General features: G+C 41.1%; 2 protein-coding genes across 5 annotated transcripts in view; one reads left to right on the top strand and one right to left on the bottom strand.

Annotated features, from left to right (window-relative positions):
• Positions 1 to 17989, top strand: part of LOC138966659 (tyrosine aminotransferase-like) — a 45492-nt gene extending 27503 nt beyond the window's left edge. For 2 of the 4 annotated variants that reach the window (XM_070338961.1, XM_070338967.1), the window contains exons 3-12: positions 647 to 751; positions 4571 to 4638; positions 6130 to 6288; positions 7351 to 7542; positions 8394 to 8476; positions 11252 to 11318; positions 12029 to 12157; positions 13248 to 13331; positions 14702 to 14800; positions 15289 to 17989. In XM_070338961.1, the coding sequence (XP_070195062.1) occupies positions 647 to 751; positions 4571 to 4638; positions 6130 to 6288; positions 7351 to 7542; positions 8394 to 8476; positions 11252 to 11318; positions 12029 to 12157; positions 13248 to 13331; positions 14702 to 14800; positions 15289 to 15432 (1130 nt within the window). In that variant the 3' untranslated portion in view covers positions 15433 to 17989. The remainder of the gene's footprint in view (positions 1 to 646; positions 752 to 4570; positions 4639 to 6129; positions 6289 to 7350; positions 7543 to 8393; positions 8477 to 11251; positions 11319 to 12028; positions 12158 to 13247; positions 13332 to 14701; positions 14801 to 15288) is intronic. The other 2 variants (XR_011455737.1, XR_011455735.1) reach the window with 2 other exon arrangements.
• On the bottom strand, positions 17983 to 27709 carry LOC138966652 (flap endonuclease 1-like). Its single transcript, XM_070338949.1, has 12 exons — positions 27541 to 27709; positions 26333 to 26435; positions 25938 to 26040; positions 25206 to 25269; positions 24821 to 24930; positions 24036 to 24172; positions 23380 to 23446; positions 22136 to 22267; positions 21601 to 21687; positions 20626 to 20690; positions 20040 to 20166; positions 17983 to 18869 (listed from the first exon to the last, which is right to left on the bottom strand). The coding sequence occupies exons 1-12, from the start codon at positions 27620 to 27622 to the stop codon at positions 18804 to 18806; spliced, it is 1143 nt and encodes a 380-aa protein (XP_070195050.1). The 5' UTR covers positions 27623 to 27709; the 3' UTR covers positions 17983 to 18803.
• Between the last annotated feature and the right edge of the window lie 12 nt (positions 27710 to 27721).

The following is a 27721-nucleotide window of genomic DNA, read 5'->3' as shown; positions in this document are numbered from 1 at the left end:
GATGTAAGTCTACTTGATTCTGATCATATTTCAAGGTCACAGTTGAGGTGATAAGTAAAAAATAAAAAATACACTTTTTTTTAACAATTTTTTTTATTGTTTACCTTATGCAGCAGTTAATTCGATAGTATGTATGGCAAAGGTGAGTCGTGCAAGCATTTGCTTTTCTTGTTGTGATTGTAGGAAGATGAATGTATATGTTACATAAACTTTCATTAATGGTCCTGTATCCCAAAACCAGCACGGTTGGCCTAGTGGTAAGGCGTCCGCCCTGTGATCGGGAGGTCGTGGGTTCGAACCCCGGCCGGGTCATACCTAAGACTTTAAAATTGGCAATCTAGTGGCTGCTCCGCCTGGCGTCTGGCATTATGGGGTTAGTGCTAGGACTGGTTGGTCCGGTGTCAGAATAATGTGACTGGGTGAGACATGAAGCCTGTGCTGCGACTTCTGTCTTGTGTGTGGCGCACATTAAATGTCAAAGCTGCACCGCCCTGATATGGCCCTTCGTGGTCGGCTGGGCGTTAAGCAAACAAACAAACAAACAAACAAACAAACTGTATCCCAAAGGGGGTTTATTGAAATAGTGTTAACCACTGACTTGACATGAATTGACTGGAGTAATTGTGAGCTCTGTTCTGGTTAACAGGTGATCCCACAGTGTTCGGCAATCTGCCGGTGCCAGAGGCTGCAGAAGATGCCATCATCAAGGCCCTCAAAACAAGGACTTACAACGGCTATGGTCCCTCCACAGGTTCGTGTTGGTCGTATGTGTGTGTTAAAGGACTGTGTGGGGTGGATGGTGGTTTGTGTTTGTCCGTCTGTCTCCATGTCTGTGACTGTCATGGGATGTATGTGTCTGTCTGTCGCAATGCGTATGTGTCTGTCTGTCAAAATTCGTCTGTGTGCGATTGTCACGGGATGTGTGTCTATCTCAGTCTGTGTCAGTCATAGGGTTTTCTTTCTGTCAAGTTACGTCATTGCGTGTATGCCTGTGTCTTTGTCTGTGCCAGTCATGGTGTGTGTATCTTTCATGGGATTTATCTGTCTGTCTGTCTGTGACTGTAAAGGGGTGTGTGTCCATCTGTCTGTGTCAGTGTAGGGTTTTCTTTCTGTCTAGGCCGCATGGCGTGTATGTCTGTGTCTCTATCTGTCTGTGCCAGTTATGGTGTCTGTATCTTTCATGGGATTTATCTGTCTGTCTGTCTGTGACTGTAAAGGGATGTGTGTCCGTGTAGGGTTGTCTGTCTGTCAAGTCATGGCGTGCATGTCTTTGTCTTTTTCAGTCTGTCTGTGCCAGTTACGGTGTCTGTATCAGTCATGGGGTCTGGTTGTCTGTCTGTGCCAGTTACGGTGTCTGTATCAGTCATGGGGTCTGGTTGTCTGTCTGTGCCAGTTACGGTGTCTGTATCAGTCATGGGGTCTGGTTGTCTGTCCGTGCCAGTTACGGTGTCTGTATCAGTCATGGGGTCTGGTTGTCTGTCCGTGCCAGTTACGGTGTCTGTATCAGTCATGGGGTCTTGTTGTCTGTCCGTGCCAGTTACGGTGTCTGTATCAGTCATTGGGTCTTGTTGTCTGTCCGTGCCAGTTACGGTGTCTGTATCAGTCATGGGGTCTGGTTGTCTGTCTGTGCCAGTTACGGTGTCTGTATCAGTCATGGGGTCTGGTTGTCTGTGCCAGTTATGGTGTCTGTATCAGTCATGGGGTCTGGTTGTCTGTGCCAGTTATGGTGTCTGTATCAGTCATGGGTCTGGTTGTCTGTCCGTGCCAGTTACGGTGTCTGTATCGGTCATGGGGTCTGGTTCTCTGTCCGTGCCAGTTACGGTGTCTGTATCGGTCATGGGGTCTGGTTGTCTGTCTGTGCCAGTTACGGTGTCTGTATCAGTCATGGGGTCTGGTTGTCTGTCCGTGCCAGTTACGGTGTCTGTATCGGTCATGGGGTCTGGTTGTCTGCCCGTGCCAGTTACGGTGTCTGTATCAGTCATGGGGTCTGGTTGTCTGCCCGTGCCAGTTACGGTGTCTGTATCAGTCATGGGGTCTTGTTGTCTGTCCGTGCCAGTTATGGTGTCTGTATCAGTCATGGGGTCTGGTTGTCTGTCCGTGCCAGTTACGGTGTCTGTATCAGTCATGGGGTCTGGTTGTCTGTCCGTGCCAGTTACGGTGTCTGTATCAGTCATGGGGTCTGGTTGTCTGTCTGTGCCAGTTACAGTGTCTGTATGGGTCACTATGGGGTCTGGTTGTCTGTCTGTGCCAGTTACGGTGTCTGTATCAGTCATGGGGTCTGGTTGTCTGTCTGTGCCAGTTACGGTGTCTGTATCAGTCATGGGGTCTGGTTGTCTGTCTGTGCCAGTTACGGTGTCTGTATCAGTCATGGGGTCTGGTTGTCTGTCTGTGCCAGTTACGGTGTCTGTATCAGTCATGGGGTCTGGTTGTCTGTCTGTGCCAGTTACGGTGTCTGTATCAGTCATGGGGTCTGGTTGTCTGTCTGTGCCAGTTACGGTGTCTGTATCAGTCATGGGGTCTGGTTGTCTGTCTGTGCCAGTGACGGTGTCTGTATCAGTCATGGGGTCCGGTTGTCTGTCTGTGCCAGTTACGGTGTCTGTATGGGTCATGGGGTCTGGTTGTCTGTCTGTGCCAGTTACGGTGTCTGTATCAGTCATGGGGTCTGGTTGTCTCTCTGTGCCAGTTACGGTGTCTGTATCAGTCATGGTGTCTGGTTGTCTGTCAGTCTGTGCCAGTTACGGTGTCTGTATCAGTCATGGGGTCTGGTTGTCTGTCTGTGCCAGTTACGGTGTCTGTATCAGTCATGGGGTCTGGTTGTCTGTCTGTGCCAGTTACGGTGTCTGTATCAGTCATGGGGTCTGGTTGTCTGTCTGTGCCAGTTACGGTGTCTGTATCAGTCATGGGGTCTGGTTGTCTGCCCGTGCCAGTTACGGTGTCTGTATCAGTCATGGGGTCTGGTTGTCTGTCTGTGCCAGTTACGGTGTCTGTATCGGTCATGGTGTCTGGTTGTCTGTCAGTCTGTGCCAGTTACGGTGTCTGTATCAGTCATGGGGTCTGGTTGTCTGTCCGTGCCAGTTACGGTGTCTGTATCAGTCATGGGGTCTGGTTGTCTGTCTGTGCCAGTTACGGTGTCTGTATCAGTCATGGGGTCTGGTTGTCTGTCTGGGACTGTAAAGGGATGTGCGTCTGTGTGTCCATGTAGTGTTGTCTGTCTGTCAAGTCATGGCGTGTATGTCTTTATCTTCGTCTGTGCCAGTTACGGTGTCAGTATCAGTCATGGAATCTGTCTGTCTGGTTGTCTGTCTGTCTGTCTGCCTTTCTGTCTGTCTGTCTGTCTGTTTGTCTGCCTGTGTTAGTCACTGTGTGTGTGTTTATGTCCCTGTGTGTCTCTGTCTACACCTTGAACTAGTTTATTGATTGATGAATACATAGTTGGTAGTTCTGCACAAATCATGACCACATCTGTCATCACAACGACTTATAATTTGTTGTTGGCCGTCCACGTGTTTTCCTACTATAAGTGTTACTAGGTAGTTGCTGCTTTTGTTACTGACTTTTATTGGTTTTATTTAGGGCTATTGCTGGTTTTGTAATATAATGTACAATGTACAGTGCAAAGGGTTTTTGTGTAGGACTCTATCTATGGTACTTAAAAATCAATTCCGCCAATGAGCCGTTTATGTAAGTAAAAACCTGACAGCTGTCACATTCTGGCCAGGGCAACGACAACAAGGCAAACAGTCTTATCAGCACATATCGACTCTCTCTCTCTCTCTCTCTCTCTCTCTCTCTCTCTCTCTCTCTCTCTCTCTCTCTCTCTCTCTCTCTCTCTCTCTCTCTCTCTCTCTCTCTCTCTCTCTCTCAGAGGAGAGAGAGGCAGGGGGAAGGCGAGGGGGTCACTTCGACAATGAATAGTTGTTTGGTTGTAGATGTATGAAAACGTGGGTTGAGTTTAACAAAAAGTAAGATAGCTGATAGAGCAGATTGAGTAGCAGAATAGCACAGGGGCAAAATGTATGCTTTCATGAAAAAATGTGTTGTCTGTATCCATACATTATTTTAAGCTGCGATAGCTTGTTCGCTGTATCCCCAAGGAAACGTATTCAGGCAAAACAAAAACAAACTTGAAATATCTCTTGGGGATCTTGCCATAAGTGGCTTTCTTTCTTTTGTTTCTTCTTTCTGCCTTTTTAAAAATTTAAAAATTTAAAAAAATTGTTTAGGGGGGTGGGTGGGGGGTGGTATACTTACGTGTTTCCCCCATTAAAAATCCATAAGAAAACAAGAATAGCCTTCCTTTAGAAGAGGATAGAGATAGTGTAATAGAACAAGCCAGAAGTACTTCTTTTTTTTTAAACTTTGCCAAGCACATCAAGTTGTGGGGCGTTTAATCAAATAACATTCATCCATCCACTCACAATGTTCTTTCACTCACTCTCTCTGAATTCTACCCCAAAAATAATAATAATATAAGAAGTTCATTATAACTAGAAGTATAGATCGTATACCTGTGAACCGCCCCAAATGATGATATTAGTATCACATCTGACGGACTATTTCTGATTTGCAGGTTATGAGAAAGCTCGGGCAGCTGTCGCAGAGTACGTTTCAACACCAACAACAAAAGTTGAAGCTAGGGTAGGCATTCTCTCTCTCTTTTTGTCTGTCTCTCTGTCCCTGTCTGACCCTGCATGTTTCTGTCTCAATATGTTTCTCTGTGTCTGTATGTCTGGTTGTCTGTCTGTCTGCGACTGTAAGGGATGTGTATCTGTGTGTCCGTGTAGGGTTGTCTGTCCGCTGTCAAGTCATGGCGTGTATGTCTTTGTCTTTGTCTCTGTCTCCATATGTTTCTCTGTGTCTTCCCCACCCCCCACCCCCACCCCCAATCCAACCCACTCCCCCACCCTGTTCTCTGGATGTGTGCCTATCCATTTGTGTATGCCATCTGTGCACTGGGCAAGTGTGTGTGTAAGTGTCTATATGCTTGTCTGTCTTTGTGTGTTGGAGTGTCTGTTATGGGTGTATGTCTGTCTGCATGTTTTTCAACCTTTTTTTGTTTGGAGTTTAGTTGTGTGTGTGTGTGTGTGTGTGTGAGTGAGTGAGTGAGTGAGTAAGTGAATGTATGTGTGTGTGTGTGGCTGCCCATCTGTGTGTGTGGGGGGGCATGTCTGTGCTGACATAGCTGAGTAGGTCCACCTGTTTCTTTTTTATTGACATTGCAAACGAGTTACTCCTGTGCGATTTCCAACTTCCTTTTTCCCAGGTTGCGAAACCCACGTGATATTTTTGTCAAATTCCTGGGGCTAAGACAAATAAGTAGGTTAATAGGACATGTTAGTGTCGTGTGCAGAAGGGATTATTTGTCAACCGAGTTTCTTGTGAGGACAAACAGGTATTCAGTATATTACATGTACATGGCAGCTTTATGTGCAGCCTCTTGCATTCATATCTGTTAGTGTTATTATAGTGCGGATACCAGATTGCTGCATAGACTCCTCACAAGTAGTTGTCATACAGATGAGAGAAAAAGAGCCTGAGGGGGGGGGGGGGGGGGGGATGAGTGAAAGTTGTTTATAAGGGATGCATTTTCCCTCAGAATACATGTACAACAGCAGATAATTTTGTTTGGAAATTAGACATTATATTTGATATTTGTTTGCTTGTTTGTGGACTGTTGCATACACCCAGGTGCCTTTTAGTTCTATCTTGAATTAGTGACAATATCTGAAAATAGTACACAGAGTAAACTGAATGCGATCAAAATGTACATGTATCAGCAAATTATCATACTAAACCAGTGCAATTTTAGAGGGGTTTGGGGGTATAGAAGGGGGGTTTGGCATAAAAACAAACGGTGACAGAACAATGCCATCAAGTGTTATATCTAGTCTTTGATAGGCACACCAACAAGGCCTGTAGGACATGAAGCGGCATCATCATCATCACAAAAACAACAAAAAATACATAACAAGTTGTGTTTTTGACTAAATGTTAAAACTAACGGCAAGAGCACATCAACAAAAACAGCTTCTGTTGTTGTTGACAGAACCTTACACTCATTTTTTTCTCCAAAATGGCAAGTAAGCAAGATGCTTATGTAACATTTCCAACTGTTGTCCCGTCTTTCAGGATGTAGTCCTGTGCAGCGGGTGTTCGGGAGCCCTGGACCTGTGCATCACGGTGTTGGCCAACCCAGGACAAAACATCCTCATGCCCAGACCAGGCTTCTCCATCTACAAGACTCTGGCCGAGTCACTGGGGGTCATCGTCAAGACATACGATCTGCTGGTAAGGATATGTGTGTTTGTGTGTGTGTTTTGTGTGTGTGTGTGTGTGTGTGCGTGTGTGAGTGTGTGTGTTTGACAGTGTGTATGTGTATGTGAAAATGTGAGTTTGGGGGGAGGGGTTGTCTGTGTGTGTTGGGGGTGCTTGCGGCATCTGTGTGTGCTTGTCATCATGCCATTGTGTTGAACAACTCATCCAAAAATACTCAAAATATTAATTTTATCTACGACAGGTTTAAACAAGTCGTTTAAGGCGAAAATACAACATTTAGTCAAGCTGTAGAACTCACAGAATCAAAATGAACGCACTGAATTTTTTCACCAAGACCGTGTACTCGTAGCATCGGCAGTCCACCGCTCGTGGCAAAGGCAGTGATATTGACAAGCCAGAAGTACGCGATAGTGGTTGCGCTGAGCAGGATAGCGCGCTTTTCTGTATCTCAATTCTGTTTAACTTTCTGAGCTTGTTTTTAATCCAAACATATCATATCTATATGTTTTTGGAATCAGGAACCAACAAGGAGTAATATGAAATTGTTTATAAATCGATTTCGGAAATTTAATTTTAATCATAATTTTTATATTTTTAATTTTCACAGCTTGTTTTTTTTATCCGAATGTAACATATTTATATGGTTTTTTTAATAAGAAAATGATGAAGAATAAGATGAAATTGTTTTTGGATCGTTTTATAAAAAAATAATTGTAATTACAATTTTCAGATTTTTAATGATCAAACACATTAATTAATTTCTAAGCCTCCAAGCTGAAATGCAATACCAAAGTCCGGCCTTTGTCGAAGATTGCTTGGCCAAAATTTCAATCAATTTAATTGAAAAATGAGGGTGTGACAGTGCCGCCTCAACTTTTACAAAAAGCCGAATATGACGTCATCAGACATTTATCGAAAAAAAGAAAAAAACCTGTGGGGATATCATACCCAGGAACTTTTTTGTGAAGTTTCATGAAGATCGGTCCAATAGTTTCTCTGAATCGCTCTACACATACTCACTCACACACATACATACACCACGCCCTCGTCTAACATGTATTTATGTGTCTCCAGCCAGAGAAGTCGTGGGAAATCGACCTTGACAACCTCACAGAGCTGATCGACGACCACACAGCGGGCATTGTGGTGAACAACCCGTCTAACCCCTGCGGCAGCGTCTACAGCGAAGAGCACCTCAAGGATGTCCTCGCCATCGCTAGCAAGTTCAAGGTCCCCATCATCGCTGATGAGATCTACGAACACTTTGTAAGTGACTGGATACTTTGGACATATATATAGCCATTTTTGAGTGCTAAGGAGGGCTTGTCTGTTGATGAGTCTGTAAAGTGTAGGCTCTGTAACTAGTTTGTCGCAACACTTGTTGATGAGTCTGTAAAGTGTAGGCTCTGTAACTAGTTTGTCGCAACACTTGTTGATGAGTCTGTAAAGTGTAGGCTCTGTAACTAGTTTGTCGCAACACTTGTTGATGAGTCTGTAAAGTGTAGGCTCTGTAACTAGTTTGTCGCAACACTTGTTGATGAGTCTGTAAAGTGTAGGCTCTGTAACTAGTTTGTCGCAACACTTGTTGATGAGTCTGTAAAGTGTAGGCTCTGTAACTAGTTTGTCGCAACACTTGTTGATGAGTCTGTAAAGTGTAGGCTCTGTAACTAGTTTGTCGCAACACTTGCACCCCTCTCTTAAGACCTCCATAAATCACAAAGTCAGGCCTTAAAAGGGAGGGAATCTTAAAAGGGAGGGAATCTTAAAAGGGAGGTAAATCTACAAAGGTTTTGAACAGCAAATTTGAGAAAGCAGGGTTTACAACTAACAAGGGAGGGAGTCTTAAATTTGGGGATCTTAAAAAGAGGGTTCCACTGTATTGGCATGGGTTCCAACCAAGGTACAGTGATGGTTTTCTGAATTTCCCAGAGTCAACATTCATCGTAGACTCTAAGCTGATGGAATCATACTATCCTTCTGTGCCAATGCATTCAATTCCATTCCATTTTTCTTTGGAAACGTTTGGAAGTGGATGGGATCTAGCTGTTAGCTATGAGGCTTTGAAAGGTAAGTAAGTCTCCTTCTAATAGACTGTTCCTGTTGTTCTGTTTATCCAGGTGTTTGACGGATTTCAATACCACTCCATGGCATCGCTCACAACAGAGGTTCCCATCGTGTCATGTGGAGGTCTCACAAAACGGTTGGTACATGTTTCTGCCTTTTTCAAATTTTTGTTCAGTGAAAGTTTTGGATCGATATTTTTCTGTTCAGTGTTTCATTTCTTTCCGTGCTCATCACAGTTTTGTCAAGTGAACGTTTGTTCATACCATTTGTGGATTCCTACCGATGAGTTTGTCAGTGTTTTATGCGTTGCAAATTGCATAGTTATGTTAAAAAAAAGTTCCAGCCAAGCCTCTCTTTTATATTAAGTGTGTTTTAGGTCGTCTATTTCTCAATCATTTCTCAAATGATCATTTGTCCTTGTCAGTAAATTATGAAAAAAGATAATTAACGACCGTCATCTCTTGTTTAGTCCTCGACACTTCTCTCTGTCTGTCTCTTTCTCTCCAGTATATGTATTTGACAATTGACTGTGGTCAAATTTCAGGAAAAGAGTAAGTATGGTGTGGTGTGTGAGAAAATGCTTGATGTCAAACGATCAAACAAATGTGTTTGCAACAATCCGATTCTTTTTGTTACCATTGTGAGACTAGTACATGTAGTTCTAAATGGGACAGGAGCTGAAGCCCTGAAAATATGCAGACACGTGTACATTTTTTCAAAATCTAAACAACAAAGTGACTGTGGTAAGATAAACAAAGTTAAAAAACAAAGGATTTCTGTACTCACCGATACAAAGACGACACAAGACGATAACGAATGTTCGCTTCTGGAAGCTTCATCAGGAAAAACAAGAAAAGTTGTCTTTTGTGTTCTTGTTTTTTCTGATGAAGCTTCCAGAAGCAAAAATTCGTTATCGTCTTGTGTCGTCTTTGTATCGGTGAGTACAGTAATCCTTTGTTTTTTAACTTTTTTACATTTTTTCAGTGAAGAAACATAGGTGTATCTTAATGGGTTTTCTATGCAGATGAAGGCACGAGCAGAAAGGGAATAAAATGCGCTGAAAAAGCACACAGGTTTGTTGAGGAAAGGTTTGTTTTGCATGGTCTGTTGTTTAGATGCATCACACATATCTTGTCTTTCTCTAGACTGAGTTGAGAATGAATCAAATTGTTGTGCTGGATGTCATTTGCATTAAAAAAAAAGTTATGAGATGAAATACATACAGTGTGTAACATTGCTTATGCTGCATTCGCATGGCAAAGATTAGGTTGAGAATTAGACTGTCAGTGTCATTCTGAATGTCAGTTGATATGAAAAAGTAAAAACCTGGAATATGTTGCATCGTTTACATGTTGCATATCTGCATTGCCTAGCCTAGTTGCGGCTTTGCTGTCAGTTATTTTCATTGCTGGTTGCATCACTGCAGTTATGTAAATGAGGACAGATAAAGAATTAAAAAAACCACAGCTGTCTAATTATACAATAGGAGCAGACATATGTTTCTGATGAAATCTCTGTCTTTACTAAAAGTAAAAGGATAGGCAGGGGTTCTTTGGGTCACAGAAGATCCACATTAGGGTCTAGGGTGAAGGCTTTCACAGTTTTTGTTTGTCATAATCAGCACTAAAAAGTAGTTGTAAAACACAGCTTACTGACATCGCATAGATACCTATAAAATGATCCCCCAAATTGTTCTTTAGGAATTTGCACAAATTTGAAACTTACAGAAAATTGTACATGTAAATGTACATATCTCACGTCTGTGGAAGAAGAAGAGCCTCAGTGCTGATGGTTAAAGTTTACGTTGATGAGTCAGAGGAAAGTTACAATGTTATGTTTAACATTAATTTTGTGACAGCCACTGTCATCTGTCCTGCTCCCGGACTTTTGAAGGCATTTCAGTTAGTGACTGTGTGGTAACCCCATGAAAACTGGCTGTTTGTAGTGTGTGTATGTTGCATGTACAAACTTGAGACATCTGTTTCTCTATTGATTCATTGTCACAGCTTGCATGGTGACAAAATCTGTGTTTTTCTTCTCTTTGGGTTTTGTGTTGTTCGCTTTCTGTTGAGAAAGTCGGTCAGCTCTATTATTAGTAACAGTCTGTTGTCAGAACAGTGTTCTGCTTTTTTTGTGCTCTCTGCTGTGATTAAAACACAAGATTTTGACCTTATCTGAAGAATTTGTAGACCCTTGTCTTCTCAAACTTTTTTTTCATACATGGACAGGGCACATCATATTTTTTATTTTTTTTGCTAAACAAAATTGAGAATTCTTCAGTGTTGTTTGTCTTGATCTCAACCTTCTCTTCTTTTCACAATTTCAGCTGTTGTGTCTCATCCCACAAACCCAAAATTGCAAGTTTCCTCCCATAGATTTGTTACCGTCTTCTTCTGTCATCTTACCCTCCCTTTATAAATCAATTTTATTCAATCTACCTACTTATAATACTGACAAGTCAGTTTTCCGTGTAAAAAGGTTGCAATTTGACCAGCTTGGTACCTTTACAAAGGAATGACGACACAAAAACAAATGAATTTACAAACAAATAACTTTACACTCAAAGAAAGAACTTTACAGACAAGGATATTACATCACAAAACATGGAATGACTTTACAGACAAATTAATGACTTTACAATTAAAGGAATGACTTTACACACAAAGACATGACAAATGTTTCTTGCGCAATGCTCATGATTTGCTTTGGGGAAAAGTGCAAAACTTGTGACACTGTGAGGTGTACATAGAATGACACACAGTCACCTAAGAACAGTCCACATTGAACAATTGTTTTTACCTTTAGGAGCAGGCCACCAGGAGGGAAAAAAGACAGCAACAAAGGCAATAGGTAAAATATACAAATAATGCATGGCAATCAGTTCTATAACAGGAACTTTTCTCTTCTGCAGGTTTCTGGTTCCAGGCTGGAGAATGGGATGGATTGTGGTGTACGACAGGAACAATACCTTGTCTGAGGTAGGCATTCTCCTTAACGTACATCTAACCCCCCCTCCCCCTCTGAACTTCTCCCTCTGAAATCCCCTCACCCCTCCCCCTCTATAAGTGTTTTACTTGTGCTTCTTTTGCTAATATTATGTTTGGCATAATAAATGCATGGTAAAAGCATTTCGACTCATTGTATTGCCAAAAACTATTTTTGTCAAGATTATTCAATTGCACGAGATTTGTTTTTAGCCTGTATTTCTTCTTCAACATTCCATACTCTTGTATAAAACCGTCATGGAAGCAGGAGGCTTGCTGCTTTATAGAGATCTTGCACCTAAAGCCTTTCATTAATTGGGAAAAGTCGTCTTCTTCACGAGCCTCCCTGCATGAAGCATTGGCACTGAGTATCAAAAAGAGGTCCAGCTCAGAAAGAGCAAGTCAACCCTGCACTCCATAAAATAGGAAAATGGGTAGATAGTGTAGTTAACCCTTAGGCTGGTTGTCGCGCTACTTTACGTATACTGTCACCTGGTTGTCATGATATATGTCGTGCTACTGGCTCAGTCTGTTTGGTCGGTTCCGATTACCTCCCATGGATGCGAAAACCTATACATGTATGACCGTTTTTCTTTATTTTTCTCTCTGTTAATTCACCAGTGGCTATGTAACATGTAACATGTGTTACGGAATTGCACCCGTGTGAAGGTTAATATGACTACACTGTCCCTCTGTCTTTGCAGATACGGCAAGGTTTGACGAGCCTGTCTCAACGTATTCTCGGCCCCAACACCTTGGTCCAAGCTGCTCTACCAGACATCCTCAACAACACCCCGGCCGAGTTCTTTCACGACACTGTGCAATATATTCAGGTACAATACTTTTTATTTATTGTCTCCTTATTAATAGAAATCTGCCCAGATACCTGTCTTGGTGCGCAATATGTTCAGGTACAATGATTTTCTTCAGTTTGGTGTCAGAGAAAAAACTGGATTCTAGATACAGGGTTCGACACTAGCGGGGGCGGGGGGCGGAACGCCCCAGAGTTTTGTGTTCCGCCCCAAACATTGCCGAAGCTTGGGGCCCACTCCGCCCCAGGATAAATTCCAACAATGACAAACCGAAAATTCTAATGCCAGAGCCAATCACTAAAAATCGCCAGTCAAAGTCGTCACTGAAATTTGCGTTACGATCAATGCCGCAGTCAAGAAAAAAAAACATTGAAATCGTCGAAGGACAATGCCGCAAGGGAAATAACTCCCAGATTGCGCTCTTTAGCGTGAGAGATAAGTATCGCCTTCAAATGCCAAACTGACGCAAAATGTGGCGACACATCCCTGGTGTAAAAAGACATGGAAATGAAGATGAAGAACAGGGTGGAGAGAAACGAAAAAAGGAGACCGATGCAGCCAAAAGTGCGAAGCGCTATCGTAATTTCAATGTCAAATGGTTGAAAGAATTTCCCTGGCTTCAGTACGATGAAGAAAAACAGACAATGCATTGCCGCACGTGAATACTGAGAGTGGGCCCCAGATTTTTGTTTTCCGCCCCACCAATTTCCATCTCTGGGGCCAGTGTGGCCCCAGGCCAAATAAGTTAGTGTCGACCCCTGAGATATGTTACGTATACACAGCCAGGAGACTGTCACCGGTTTGAATGTACGAAGAACACTTCAACAGCTCAAAGTATTTTAAGAATTACTGACTTCAATTATTTAAAATGTTCATATTTACTTATTACTGCATGGTATTAGTTCAGCAATGAACAGAAATGTTCATAGGTTAAATGTGGAGCATTTAGTCTAGCAATGCAGAATAATAATCCTTCAATTAGTTTTTAAATGTTCAGCAACATATTCAGATACCTGTATTCACTTTTCCCATGACAGATTTAATGTTTAAGCACTTTATTTCAGCATTCTTTATATGTTATGTTTTTTATATCTCTTCCCTGCCACAACAGAAAAATGCAGCACTGTTCTACAAACGGCTGTGCGCTGTGCCGGGCCTCAAACCAGTGATGCCTCAGGGTGCCATGTACATGATGGTAAGAGTCTTTCATTATTATTATTATTCTCTTTATTTATATAGCGCCTTATCCGAAGTTCAAACATGACCACAATAACAACATCGGAAACAGATAGACTGCTAGTGCTAGGGCATCTTGAACACACGGCCAGTACAACTGGCCTTGACACGGAACGATCCAAGGGGGGCAATCTCAGTCATCTGAAAGAGGGAAATCCAAACGCAATCCGCCTTGTTCGATTTTATGGGCTTGGACGATAGAGAAAAATAAGAAAAGCAAAAGCTGGAGTCCAGTCTGGACGAAACTGCTATCACTTAGAACGCAGAATTGATTTTTTCTGAGTTTTTTTTAGCCGTAAGCGCCATGTTTATCGGAGCAGGAAACTCTTCCAGAGTGAGGCCCCTTTGTTGGTTTCACTGCGGCTGACATTGTGAACAGCAGTTATGAGAAATTCGAAATTCGAAATGGCGCTTACGGCTAAAAAAAACCTCAGAAAAAATCAATTCTGCGTTCTTGATAGCAGTTTCGTCCAGACTGGACTCCAGCTTTTGCTTTTCTTATTTTTCTCTATCGTCCAAGCCCATAAAATCGAACAAGGTGGATTGCGTTTGGATTTCCCTCTTTCAGATGACTGAGATTGCCCCCCTTGGATCGTTCCGTGTCAAGGCAAGTTGTACTGGCCGTGTGTTCAAGATGGTGCTAGGGTTCCAAAATCAAGAATCAAAAACCAAGAACAGTAAGTTTATGGAACGTATAATTGAGAAAGAAAAACATACACATTCTTCAATTCTCAATTTAGCATTCCATTAACTTACCTTTTTATTTTATTTTTATTGAAAACATGACCGATTTACTTATGGCACTAATTTCCTTCTCTTTACATCTCTATTTCTGATGATAGTGGAGGTAAAGGTAATACATTTAAAAAGTTTGAAAGAGAACATCAAAATCTTTTCATCCACAAGATCATTCAAAGTAGGTTCCTGCATGATGAATCATTTAACAGCGGACATAATTTGAAGCATACAACAACAAAAAACAAGTCCTTTTTTTCATTGTGCTTTTGGGTGTTTGAAAACACAAAATTAATGAATTAGATTTTAATCCAGAATTCGTTTTCTAAAGCCCTTGAAAATGTGAGAGCACCGTTCCTATTATTTGATAAAGCAGTCCGTACTCGCTCTCAGTTCTGTATTACCAGGCTACCACCTTAAGCTAAAGTTGAGTGTCCTTTACTAAAACAATAGCAAAAGAAGTACATGTAGTAACAGAGTGGACCAAGGGAAATTCTAGAAAGGTTCTAGATATTTGAAGAATTTGGGACAAACCTGGTAAACGCAGTGTTCTGTTCACAATGAAATGGTAACTATTGGAATGGATTTCTGCAGGTTGGGATTGACATGGCTGGCTTTCCAGAGTACAACACTGATGTGGAGTTTACAGAGGCCATGGTGACTGAACAGAGTGTCTTCTGCCTTCCAGCTACTGTAAGTGTTGTAAAATCACCTCTGTGCGTGCATGTGTGTGTGCACACACATACAAAGTATGTATGCCCAAGCATATTGTTTTGAGTGGTTCTGATTGTCCCTCTCATATTCATGTCTTTCTTTTTGTATTCTTGTTAGGACCTTTGCCAAACCTAGACTATAAACATAGATCCAGGAATTTAAATGTATCGAGTATCACTAACATCTATGCAAATGTGTGTTCAATGCTTTTGAAATGAAAAGTATGAGGAGCAATGTTTTTTTTAAACTAATGTTATTTTGTCAGAACACCTTGTTTTCCTATAAGCTCAGCACCGCGCACAAATTTTTTTGAAATCAGCATTTTGCATCCTACAATGTCTCAACTTTAGTTTCTTGTGTTTTGCAAAGCCTGAGATTCTGTGTTTGCAATGTTCTGCGTCCTACAACATATGAGATTATGTGTTTACAGCGCTCTGTGACCTACAACATCTGAAACTCTATTGCAGTGCTTCCAATACCCTGGGTATTTCCGTGTCGTGCTGACAGTGCCAGCTGATAAAGTGGATGAAGCGTGCAATCGCATCGAGGAATTCTGCAAACAGCACTTCACCAAGTCGGTCAACGGAACCACAGAAATTACTGGAAAATGAATTCCGAAGAAGCGTTTTGAACAGTTACTGATGACATGAACTTCCATGTGTTGTGACAAACGACTGGCAGTGAAGTTGAAGAAAAGTTGAAGCCTAAATTGCAACAAACAAACAAATTATTAATGAAAATCATTTTGAGTATATGAAGATGTCCTTGGCAAGCCTGAACATGTAAACAACTTTTGCTTGACTTTAAAAAAGGTACAAAAGGGCTACAGACGGAACGCATGAAAAGCAACCTATATGGGTGCGTACTTGTTCTACAACAATGCAAAGTTTGACTTTTTTCCCAATGACTGCTCAGTGGTATACTTCAATGCAGCTCTTCCTGGTATCAGTACAATGCACACTTCATTTATATTCACACTCAGGAAACAAAGACTGTTTTGCTAACAATTAAATATTGTCCTGACTTTTAATATCCTAACAAACCCTGAAGGTCTGAAAACACTCAACAGAAAATCTCATCATGGAGGTCAGTTAACAGTCTTTATGAACAGAAAATCTGAGAAAACAAGATCATAAAGTCACACTCAAACAAGGTCATACAGTCACACAGGGGTCACACTCAAACAAGGTCATACAGTCACACAGGGGTCACACTCAAACAAGGTCATACAGTCACACAGGGGTCACACTCAAACAAGGTCATACAGTCACACAGGGGTCTGAAAAGGAGACTAAAAATATTAAAGCAGGGATTTTTTGAATTATGCCAACAGCTTAGATGAACATTTGCATCACTTTAACCCTCATGTACATAATGTATAATATCAGCGTGTCAGTAATGGTGGATTTTTGAACGGGTTTGTATATTTTTCTATATTTTCTTGTATATTTTTCTTCAAGTGGCTGCTAATAACTGTTGTTCTGCAGTATTTGGCATTGTTGTGTTTGCCAGGAAGTATTTCTAACCAGGTAATGTAAACATCAGAGACTCGTATCATCTTTGTCTTTCAAACTTTGCCTGTTGGGATATGTGCAAAATGACTGTTTCGCCATCCCGTTTTTGTGAGATTATTTTCAACTATTTTTCGCACAAATTTCTTTCCTGTCAAAGTTTGATTGTTCCTAATGTGTCATCAGCACAGAATGTGACGTGACCGCACAAACTTAAGGTAATATTAAGCATTGCATATTATACATTAATTATAGCATTACCATAACATTTTCTGGTACAGTATATTCATATTTTTGTTAATGTGGAAATTATGTTTTTTCTTTGCACACATGGATATTTGGTTTGACAGTGCCAATGAATCTCAGACCTCACAAAGTGTAAGACTTTGAATCTCAGTTGAAGTTACAATGTACTGCTGTGTTCTCAACTATGCGGTTAAGTCCTTACATCTTTAAGTATGCTAACAACTGTTTAAAGGATCAAGAGACGTCAGAACTCTCAGATTCTTGAATAGAAATCTAAGTGCCTGTGCCATAGAATTTGTCTACAGCATTGCTTGATACTACATAACTGTACATATGGACTGATTCTATGCACAATTATTCACGCCCTAGAATGTTCTGCTACTTTATGGAATGGAACCCCACTTTTAACACACACACACCCCTTAAAAAAAAAATCACTTTTTAAGACCGTTTTCTCAGAATGTGTTCATAAGCACCAAATTAAAACTCCCTCCTTTTCAAGACTCAGATTTTTGGAGGTCTTAAAAGTTGGGTTCCACTGTAGCTTGACTGTAGCACTGTTAAATGGTGAGAACCAGACAGTATATAGAAAACGCCTGGTTATTCTCGGAAGCAAATTTTAATAGAACCAAGATGGAATGATTGCTTCCACTTTACCGAGATATCATGCTTTTACATTTTGGAGCACACTGCAGATTTACATCAATACCGGTATACTGTATTCATAAAGATTTTCTTCATATCGTTGTATTATGTACCGTTATATATAAATGCATATCCGACATGTGTACTTGCGATTGCTAGTTATGAACCTGGGAGTGGATTTGTACATGTGTAGTGGTACCCGTGATGAAAGGCCTCCCTTGCAACCAGCCAAAGGTGACTGGTGGCCTTTCACAAGAGGGATTTTTGTTAAGTTAATGGACAAAGACTGCAGCGGGTGACCCTTATTGGGAGGTGTCCTCTCATCAGAGAACACCAGTTTTCACAACTTGAGTGGAAAGTACAGTATTTAATCATGTACATTACCAGCCGAGGAGTATCGAACTCAACAAACAGTAATTTATTCATTGTGTTTACAATATGATTACATGCTACAGGCCTGCCTACTGCTACTTTTTTTTTATCGCAACTACGGTAAACGGCCACCTGCTACGAAGTTACGGGCACCACAGAATAATTTTTTAACAGATTTTTTTTTTAGACATTTCTGTCAACGGTGGTATCTGTTGAAAATGGTGATGGACTACTGAAAACTAGAATCAATACTGCTGAAGAATCAGGTAGGCAGGTCTGCATGCTACAATTTGTCGATGATATGTTTCCTGAGACTGCTGTGGAAGTAATGGGTCTGAATTTGAATTGTACAGATTACGCTTGCATTCCAAATTAAATGAGAAATCGGATCATTCATCCTTTGTTTATTTGACAGTTCCTGTAACTCATGTGTCTATTTCTTCGAGGTCTATTATAAACAGCATCAGCATACAATAGCCAAGATATCATCCAAAGGCTGGCGTCAGTGTAAACAGTCTGACAAACACAAAAGAGAAACTGAAAAGCAAGTTGAACACTCTCATGATATATTTGTTGTAGTTTTGTGATTACAGATAGTGCCATCACACACTGATACTGTTCACAAAACCTGTTGACCTCTTTTTTAAATTACAGTCAAACCTAAATAACTGTCCCGCTCTGTTACTTCACAACAATAACTATAAATAAATGCATCAAGAAAGTCAAATGTGCAAATAATATTTAAGACTGAAAAACCTCAGTCATGCATAAGGTTTATTTGACAGATCTTACCACCTTTACACACACAAACCAGAGCTTATTTTGTGACATAACGTTTCTAACGAGTAACAGATTCTCATCTACAAAGGTGTGCAGACCCACATCATTCTCAAGTCCCTTTCAGTGCAAAACCAATCATCAGATGTTTCAGACATAATTCACAAAAAGAAACGCATACACAGTTCAACAAACATACTTGAAAAAGACAACAAATGACATCAGTGTACATGATTCAATGGAGAACAGAGAAGATGATATTCCAAAACCAAAATGTTTTGTGTTGGTGTTTGTTTCTGGTGAGTACATTTTCATTGTCATCTTGAAAAAAATGACAATTCATCACATCAGCCTAACCATGTTAAAATCCATGCCATTATCTCATGTTAAAAGTTCAGTCCATGCTAGCATTCAGTCTGTCATCCTGTCACTCATTTGCCTCGCTTGGAAGATCCACCCTTGCCTTTCTTCTTGGCACTGCCTTTCTGCTCCTCAGACTGAAAGTGAAAGCAGAACAATTAGTTTCAAGTTCTTACATGAACTTCTTTCAAACGAACAGCCAAAACTTGAAAAGTATAGGTAAGTCTCTGAGGTTCAGGGAAAAGAAAGTACAGTAATGTAAGATAGTTGCTTGACAGCAACCAAGAGGATGTGGGCTTAGGCCGTGCAGTTCCCAGGCCTTTTGTCACTGATGCATACTTTTTTCATCTGACCCATTGGTCTGACCCTGGCCGGTGTAACACGAGAAAATTACTCCCACAAGATTTTTACTCCGGAGTAAAAATTTCGTACGAAAATGTTACTCCCTTTACGAAAAAACCACTCCCTCATTACACGAGAAAATTACTCCCCACGACAGGTGAGTTCCGAGTAAACATTTCGTACAAAAATGTTACTCCCCAGACGAATAAAAAACGAATAAATTACTTCACCCTAACACGAGTAATTTAACTTCCCATGTCAGGTGTACGAAATTTATACTCCCTTGTCCCCTGTTAGTCTTGGTGGTGGAAGGAGGGTAGCGCAACATTCGTTTGCGCGAGATCACATATTGGCATTATCCCTTCGCCCGCATCCCATTTTCGCGTACGAGATTTTTACTGGAAGTTAAAAAAATGGGGAGTAAATATTTCGTGGAGGGAGTAATATTTTCGTGCCTTGGGGAGTTCTTTTCTCGTACAAAAAATTTACTCGGAGTAAGAATTTCGTACGAAATTTTTACTCCGGAGTAAATTTTTTGTGGAGTAAAAATTTCGTGTTACACCGGTCTACCATTCAATAATTTTGACACGGTCTTCTGACAGAACATTTTATGGTAGAATCTGGACCCTATACATAATTTCAATTTAGGTCCAACTGACATAATTGTCCTGGGAACAACACTGCACAGGCATATCAGAAGAAGGGAATAAATGGTAAACCCTGCTTAGCCTATACATTTTTTTCTTAAAACTGTAATAGACAGCACCTCAAAAACAGCATTCCATCCCCCCAGAATCAGAAACTGAAGAGGAAAAGGACTGCTTCATAAATCTCTTTAGAAAGAATGACAGTGAAGCTGGAAAATGTCTACCGTTTAGACATTGAGATTGAGAAAACAAGCATATTTATGCATATATATGTATATATCCCTGAAGAAATCCTGATCCCTGAAGTCAGCAACATACCTTTCTTTTCGTTGCACTGGATGAGGAAGACTTGGAGACAACAGAGAAGAATGAATCCAGTCGTCCCTGTGTGGAGCCTTGCCGAGACTTCTGCAATTTCTTGATTCCATTCCGTATTCTATCCTCACTGGAATTAATCAGCATGAATATAAGAATAACGCATTTGCATTAACAGTTCTGAAAACATGAAATTTATATTCAATCATGCAGCATCCATCATGAATAACATCTGTTCTGTTACCATAGTTCACAACATACAGAATGCAAATAACGTGTGTGCTTCTGGTTTTTCAAATTCTATTTGTGAATGCCTCTTAAAACGTCCCCAAAGCATTAAAATTACTTGCCTTTTTAAAAAAAAAATTTTAAGGCAACAAGAGCTGAATTTAAAACAAAAAGTTACTGCCTGCAGCTTTATTCATTACCATGGTCACTGTTGGTAATCCCCCGAAGATGGAGTATGGCTGCCTATATGACAGGCTGATAAAAAAAATGCTGAACACACAATCTTCCCATTTGGATGACAACAACCTTCCCATGCAAATGTTCAGCCTTGGCAAGCTGTGGCATAGAAATAACAATTTACCCGAAACTTTTCTGTGTGACCATGTATTCCACAAGAGCTTCTTCATCAGGGTCCGACCACTTGAGCTGTAAAATAAAAAAAATAATACTATTAGACATGCTTACATTATTCTGAATTCCATGTGTTCAATATGAAAGAAAAAAACACACCAATTTATAACCTACCCACCTATCCAAAGCTTTAAAACAAAAGTCTCAGAAAAGACCTATTCATGTATTGATTCAATTTTCTTGTTAACACACATATAACCAATGTACTGAGCTTACTAGGCCAAAACTACGAACTATAGACCTTTTCGGTATCTGAGCAGCTCTCGCGAGACACGCTCTTTGTTATGCTTTGAACATCGCGAGAACTTCGAACCTTGGCTTGTGCAGCTCGCAAGAGATCACTGTACCGCATGCTTCGCTATGCTCTGAAGTTTGCGAGAGATTGCGAGAGCTTGGAATACCGATAGGGTCTATTGCCAAACAATTTATACATGAATTACTAAACAGCGGACCCTATGCTTTAAGACCTGAAATCTGAGAAATGAAGGTCTTACACAGAGAGAGAGAGAGAGAGAGAGACAGAGACAGAGAGACAGAGAGAATCTTAAAATAAAGGTAAATCTAGTGACGCTAGAGAGAGAGAGAGAGAGAGAGAGAATCTTAAAATAAAGGTAAATCTAGTGACGCTAGAGACAGAGAGAGAGAGAGAGAGACAGAGAGAGAGAGGTAAATCTAGTGACGCTAGAGAGAGAGAGAGAATCTTAAAATAAAGGTAAATCTAGTGACGCTAAAGAGAGAGAGAGAATCTTAAAATAAAGGTAAATCTAGTGACGCTATCAAGAGAACGTCTGAAAAATATGAGGTCTTATACTAGAAGGGAGTCTAAAAGAGAGGTTCCACTGTCCCATATGCCACGATCTAAGGTGCCAGTATTTTTTGCATGTCACTAATACACTGTGGAGCTTTACTTATCCTCAAGACTCACATCTAACTCCTCTGGGTCAGTGACGTCAGGCGCCTGGAAAAGTTTGCGTGCTTCTTTGTACATCCAGTCCTCAGGAACGACGTATTTCTGATGAAAACAAGTCAACACGAAACTCAGCAATATTAAAACAGATTTCAGATGCACAAACTTTTAAATTCTTTTCATCTTTACTTCCACACCAAACACACCGTTCTCAACACCATATTCAACATAAAATCACTGTCTTCCTTTTGCCTTGCGCGCACACACAAACACACAGAAAAACGTGACCATTTGCAAAGTCTACCCAAGATGCAGGAGCAAACACAGATTCATAGCAAATGTTCATTATATAACAAAAACAGCAAAGCCTGAATAACTGGAAACATAACATTAACAATCACACCCAGAATAAAACAAAGCATAGGACAGAGGGATTTCAGTCAGACACTTGCCCCTTAGGTTTCTTGTATTACATTTGGCCTGGCCTTGCAAAAATCTTAAGTATGCCACTGGCAGTGATGTTCACAACAAAGAAATCTTCCTGATGTCTTACCTTCTGGTCAATATTTTTCAGTACGGTTTCAATATTTTTGTGCTGTTTGATCAGTTCCACTGCTCGTTTGGGTCCAATGCCTTTGATGGAGTCGCAGTAGTCACAGCCCAGAAGAATGCACAGGTCGATGAACTGAAACCACAGACAGAAATACTTCAAATTTAGTTGACCCAACCTTTGAAGCCCCCTGTTTTAAGCCCCTAGCTTTTCTGTTTAAAACTTTTGCTAACCTACTTACATTTTAAGCCTCCCTTCCTCTTAAGACCTAATTTTCTATCAAACCCTGTTTGGATTTAAGGGGGTTTCGCAGTACCGAAATTCAATGTACAGCCCCTCAAAATATTCTGAGTAATAAAGTCAAATCAAAGGCAAAAGTAGTCTAGATCTGAAAATAAACAAGAAATTCCTCCGAGGTAGGAAAAACACCCCCGTCCTTACAGAGAGACAGAGAGACAGAGAGAAAGTCAGAAGTCAGAAGTCAGAAGTCAAAAGTCAGAAGTCAAAAGTCAGAAGTGAAGAGAGAAAGTCAGAAGTCAGAAGTCAGAAGTCAGAAGTCAAAAGTCAAAAGTCAGAAGTCAAAAGTCAGAAGTCAAAAGTCAAAAGTCAGAAGTCAAAAGTCAAAAGTCAGAAGTCAAAAGTCAAAAGTCAGAAGTCAAAAGTCAAAAGTCAGAAGTCAGAAGTCAGAAGTCAGAAGTCAGAAGTCAAAAGTCAGAAGTCAAAAGTCAAAAGTCAGAAGTCAAAAGTCAAAAGTCAAAAGTCAGAAGTCAAAAGTCAAAAGTCAGAAGTGAGAAGTGAGAAGTGAGAAGTGAGAAGTGAGACGTCAGAAGTCAGAAGTCAGTCAAAAGTCAGAAGTCAAAAGTCAAAAGTCAGAAGTCAGAAGTCAGAATGTAAACACAGGGTCCATTGCGAAAGGGTACGTCGAGGTACGAAATAACCATTCTCACTGCCACCAACTGAGAAGGTTATTTCCCTTTGACCATTAATAAGTCACTCTTAATCTTAATCCACCAATAACTCCCTAACCGTGTGTTTGACTGGTCCCAATTTTTGTAAGGACCGTCTCAGGAATGTATAGAACCTGTTCACCAAGTTTGGTGACGATCGGTCCGTTCATTCTTGAGATCTATATGCGAACACAAACACACAAACAAACAAACAAACACATCCAGTGAAACCTATACACACCCCTATACCGGGGGTGTAATGATGAGCAACAGTCACCCTGAGAAATAAAGACCACAAACCTCATCCATTGTGAAGTTCATCTCTTCCAAAATTCTGGACAAGAAGATTTCTTTGATAGGCATTTTTCTGCAACATGAGAAAAGATGCACTCAAATAATGAATTTGATGTCATACACAAGTCCACATCAACACCAGTGTTGTTTCAAGGTTTCAGTCTTCAGTCAAAATGCATCCTTTCTTTGATATGGTGCATTGTTATGACCCCTGGATTGCTGACCGTTCGACAGTTTTGCCATGTTTACTTACAAAAAACTGTAATCTAACACCAAAAAACCCACCACTTTCTGACTTAACAATGTTTCTGCAGCAAGGACATGCAGACTGGTAGATGTTTTCAATCTAGGTGCAATTGACCTACTGTCCACTGTCCACAACATTACAACACACTTTCAGAGTTGTTTGTCAGGGCATAGCATTACTTCAACAGATTTTGAATCCTGTAACAAATGCACCACATATATTCTCTTTGCACAAAGCAATCTACAGTGGAACCCCCCTTTTAAGACCTCCACGAATCAGGTCTTAACAAGGAGAGAATCTTAAAATGAGAGTACATTTACAGAGGTTATGAGCAGAAAATGTGGACAAGCTAGGGTTTAAAATGAATTCCATTGTAGTTTAAACCGCTGTCATATTGTAAGAACTGAATACACACCTGGCTTCACTGAAGGTGAGATGTCTGAGAAGGACCTTGGTGCCGAAGGTGAGGGCGTCCATGTCCTCCGTCCCTGTGGCGTACACCTTGCCCGCCTTGGCCAGTGCTGCACACTGTGCCTCCGCCTCACACGGAGCCTGCACACGACAGGACAACCCTTGATAAATAACGTCAGTAAATAGAGCTGTCTTTATTTGTCAGTGTTACTATCCAAGTGGCATAATTTGCAAGTGGCTCACCAACAACCAATAGATCTTATATGTGCTGACTATTCAATGCTGATGGTTGAACATGTGTAAAGACATGCCGCATGCTAGTACTTGGTCTACACGTGGCCGTCGCGATATAACCTTGAACGGTTGAAAACGACGTTAAACACCAAATAAAGAAAGAAAGAAAGAAAGTCTACACGTGGCCGGTAATCTTTGGAGATACGCAATCCCGACGGCATTGAATAGTAAGCTTTGATGTGCATACTTTTGAGAGAAAAAAGACCATATTATTCAACAGACAGTGCAGAGCTTGGAGCTAATCTTCACTGCCCATCGTTTAGATTCCAAATGGCTATCACCTGTAGTTTGTACGTAGCAAAGATGTCAAACCTATATGGGTTATGGAAGTGGGGTTTGGCACTAGGATGTATATCAAATGGAGGTTAAAGCATTGCCCAGTCAATGGAAAAGAAGGGGAAGCTACCCAGATAACTGTGATCAAAGCGCACACATTACCAGTTAGATTTAAAAATCACTCATCTGCTGTAGATTCTAGACTGTATAAAGGTTTACCTCCACATATGGCACTCCCATCAGCTTGAGCAACTCTTTGCAGTCGTCATTGTGCTGTCTGGTCACCTTCACTAGACGGCGGTTAAACCGGTCAATGTTCTCCTCATCACCTGCGAAACAGAAACACTAGAGTCTTTGCAGTTTATGACTCACGAGCGCATACACTTGACACAGCCAGCTGGCCTTGCTTAATCACTGTAGATAGCCTGGTGCAAAATGAACAGTTCGTGGGTACATGGGCGCACATTATAAAACACGCTTGGTTGTCCAGCCATGTACAAATTGTTTCAGATGAGTTAAGCTTCCGAGGCTACAGCCGTACAGGCCTGGTTGGTGACATCAAAATTGGTCAGTGAATAAAGAATACACTATATACTAATCTGACCTGCTTCTTCCGCTTTTTCCAGTTCCTTCTGAGCTGCGTCCCTCATCTCCTTCCTCTTAGCCAACTAAAAAGACAAAAGCACACAAATTTGTAACTTCCACATTCAAAATATTGCAATTTGCAAACCTATAAATTATGGACATACATAAATGTACCTGGTAAGACGGGCGCAGTGGCGTGGTGGTAAGACGTCGACCTCCTAATCGGGAGGTCGTGAGTTCGAATCACGGTCGCTGCAGCCTGGTGGGTTAAGAGTGGAGATTTTTCCGATCTCCCAGGTCAACTTATGTGCAGACCTGCTAGTGACTTAACCCCCTTCGTGTGTACACGCAAACACAAGACCAAGTGCGCACGGAAAAGATCCTGTAATCCATGTCGGAGTTCGGTGGGTTATGGAAACACGAAAATATCCAGCATGCCTACTCAACGAAAGCGGAGTGAAGCTTACTATGCTCTCAGAGTATAGTTTGGGGAACCCAAATGGGCAAACGAGCTCACACGTAACCAGAAAATTCTGGAACGCTGAAGAAGAAGAAGTACCTCGTAAGACTTAAAAAGATCTGTAAAATACCAAATATTTTCTTAATTTCAAATTATCTTTATCTTAGACACAAAGGGGAAACAATGTTGAAAGGTAGGACTCCTCTCATACACACAAAGAACCTATTATCTAAGTAACAGATGTATCCTTTTGCTGTTAATTGCAGCTTTAATTTAACTGCACATCTTTACCTCTCCTGATTTCATGTCTGGGGGCTTGCCATCGAAGACGTAGACAGGCTTGATCCCATTCTCCAGGATACGGATGGTGCGATAAAACATCCCCATCAGATGACTGAAACAGTGAAAGTTAAATTAAGCAAATGCTGCAAACCTTGTTTTTACAAAGGAAAAATACTGGAATTTGACAAATAAATAAGTGTTCAAGTACAGTTAACCCCCTTTTTCAGACCTCCCAATTGAAGACTGTTTTCTCAGATTTTCTGTCCATAACCACTGTACTGTCACTTCAGGAAAATATCAAACGCAGAGAGCACAATACCAATTAACATGCATACTAATAAGATAAATTTAGCATTCACAGATAAAATTAGGCAAGACCCTACATAAGTTATGAATACCATTACCTCGTGGTCTCTCCTTCCTCGTTCATTAGCTGTGATCCATCTTGCCTGACAGCGATGAGAAACTGGTAAATACTCATTGATGCATCAATGGCCACTTTACGACCTGTTCAGAGCAGAAAACATCCGACAGTAAGAATCTAATATAACTTTATAAGATAAATAATAGTTAGTTGTTACTTCATATTCATGGTTCTCACGCATGGCACTATTATAGTATTTTTAGTTGATGATAGCCCCAGCCGAGTAAGGCATTATGTGTGATGGTGACCCTCACACAGGAATAAATCGTGATATCAGCCCACAAGTACAATTTGCTTGCACCAAACCCAGGGCTTCCCACCTCATAAAGAGTCCCGTGACCCCCACTTTTCCTTTTTAGAGGGTCGATGGACCCCCTCCAAGGGCGGATCTGGGGGGGGGGGGGGGGGTTACACGGGTTACGTAACCCCCACCCCCCCCCCCACACCCCCAAAAAAGAGGTAATTTATTGGCTCAGGATGCACCAGATAGCTCTATTTTGCTTCTTTGGATAAAAAAAATTTCCGGGGGGGCATGCCCCCGGACCCCCCTAGAGGCGCCGTCAACTTGTATCTTCGCAGTCATTTTGTAACCCCCCCCTCCAAAGTGAATTGATCCGCCCTTGCCCTCAGCGGAGTTTTAGAGGGTCCCGAGACCTCAAAGCCCCGGTGTATTGAAAACAGTTTACCCATTGTGATCAAGCAGTGTGCTATGAAGTGTATGTTTTCATCAGAGTATTCCAACAATACCTTGTTCAATGACAATGGACACAGACATAGACACCTTCTAACTGACTTTCTACAGTCTGAAAACATAATAAAGAAAATTTAGTGCATCCTAGGACCCGCTCAAGGAACTTCTAGTACGTGTTTTCGGCTTCTATGTTCTAGTGCGTATACTTTTATAGGACGCAGAGACGCGCACTTTGGGGAATAATCTTACTTATGATACTGTGTCTGTGTACACATCTTGTGTGTCCCTTACCTAGCGGTGCGCTGTGCATCATCTGTATGTGAAGTTTATGTTACCTGTGCAGTCTGTCGTTATATATGTGTGCACACACAGAGAATTAATCTCATTCTCAATAAATCTCGTGAAATAATTCTGCAACAAAGAATTCATAAACAAGTACTGTAAGACTAAGACTAAGAGATTTGGACCCTTTTCACTACGACATCCTTAAAACTCACCAAAGTAGTTTTTGATTTCGCTTTCTTTCAAAGCCGACGGTGCGTAATCTCCTAAAACTTTAGATAAGCCCTGAATACCCATAGCTCTGGTAGACAAACAGAATCTCCTGACACAAACTGTGAACAAACACACTCCCGCCACTTTGCTGTAGCAGACGACTGCGGAGTCAGCATTTCTGCT

The sequence above is a fragment of the Littorina saxatilis genome, linkage group LG1, assembly GCF_037325665.1.
Source record: "Littorina saxatilis isolate snail1 linkage group LG1, US_GU_Lsax_2.0, whole genome shotgun sequence".
NCBI classification, from domain to species: Eukaryota; Metazoa; Mollusca; class Gastropoda; order Littorinimorpha; family Littorinidae; genus Littorina; species Littorina saxatilis.
The sequence above is the reverse complement of the archived record's forward strand: the minus strand, read 5'-3'. Positions and strand labels throughout refer to the sequence as shown.

What these genes read in the sequence shown, in the direction of transcription:
- LOC138966652 (XM_070338949.1), bottom strand. Translation starts at nt 27,622, where the DNA reads ATGGGTATTCAGGGCTTATCTAAAGTTTTAGGAGATTACGCACCGTCG. An exon ending in CTCACCTTCAGTGAAGCCAG is followed by an intron (nt 23,447 to 24,035) that starts GTGTGTATTCAG and finishes CTCATGTTGCAG; the next exon opens with AAAAATGCCTATCAAAGAAA. An exon ending in CCAGTGCAACGAAAAGAAAG is followed by an intron (nt 18,870 to 20,039) that starts GTATGTTGCTGA and finishes TTTCACTTTCAG; the next exon opens with TCTGAGGAGCAGAAAGGCAG.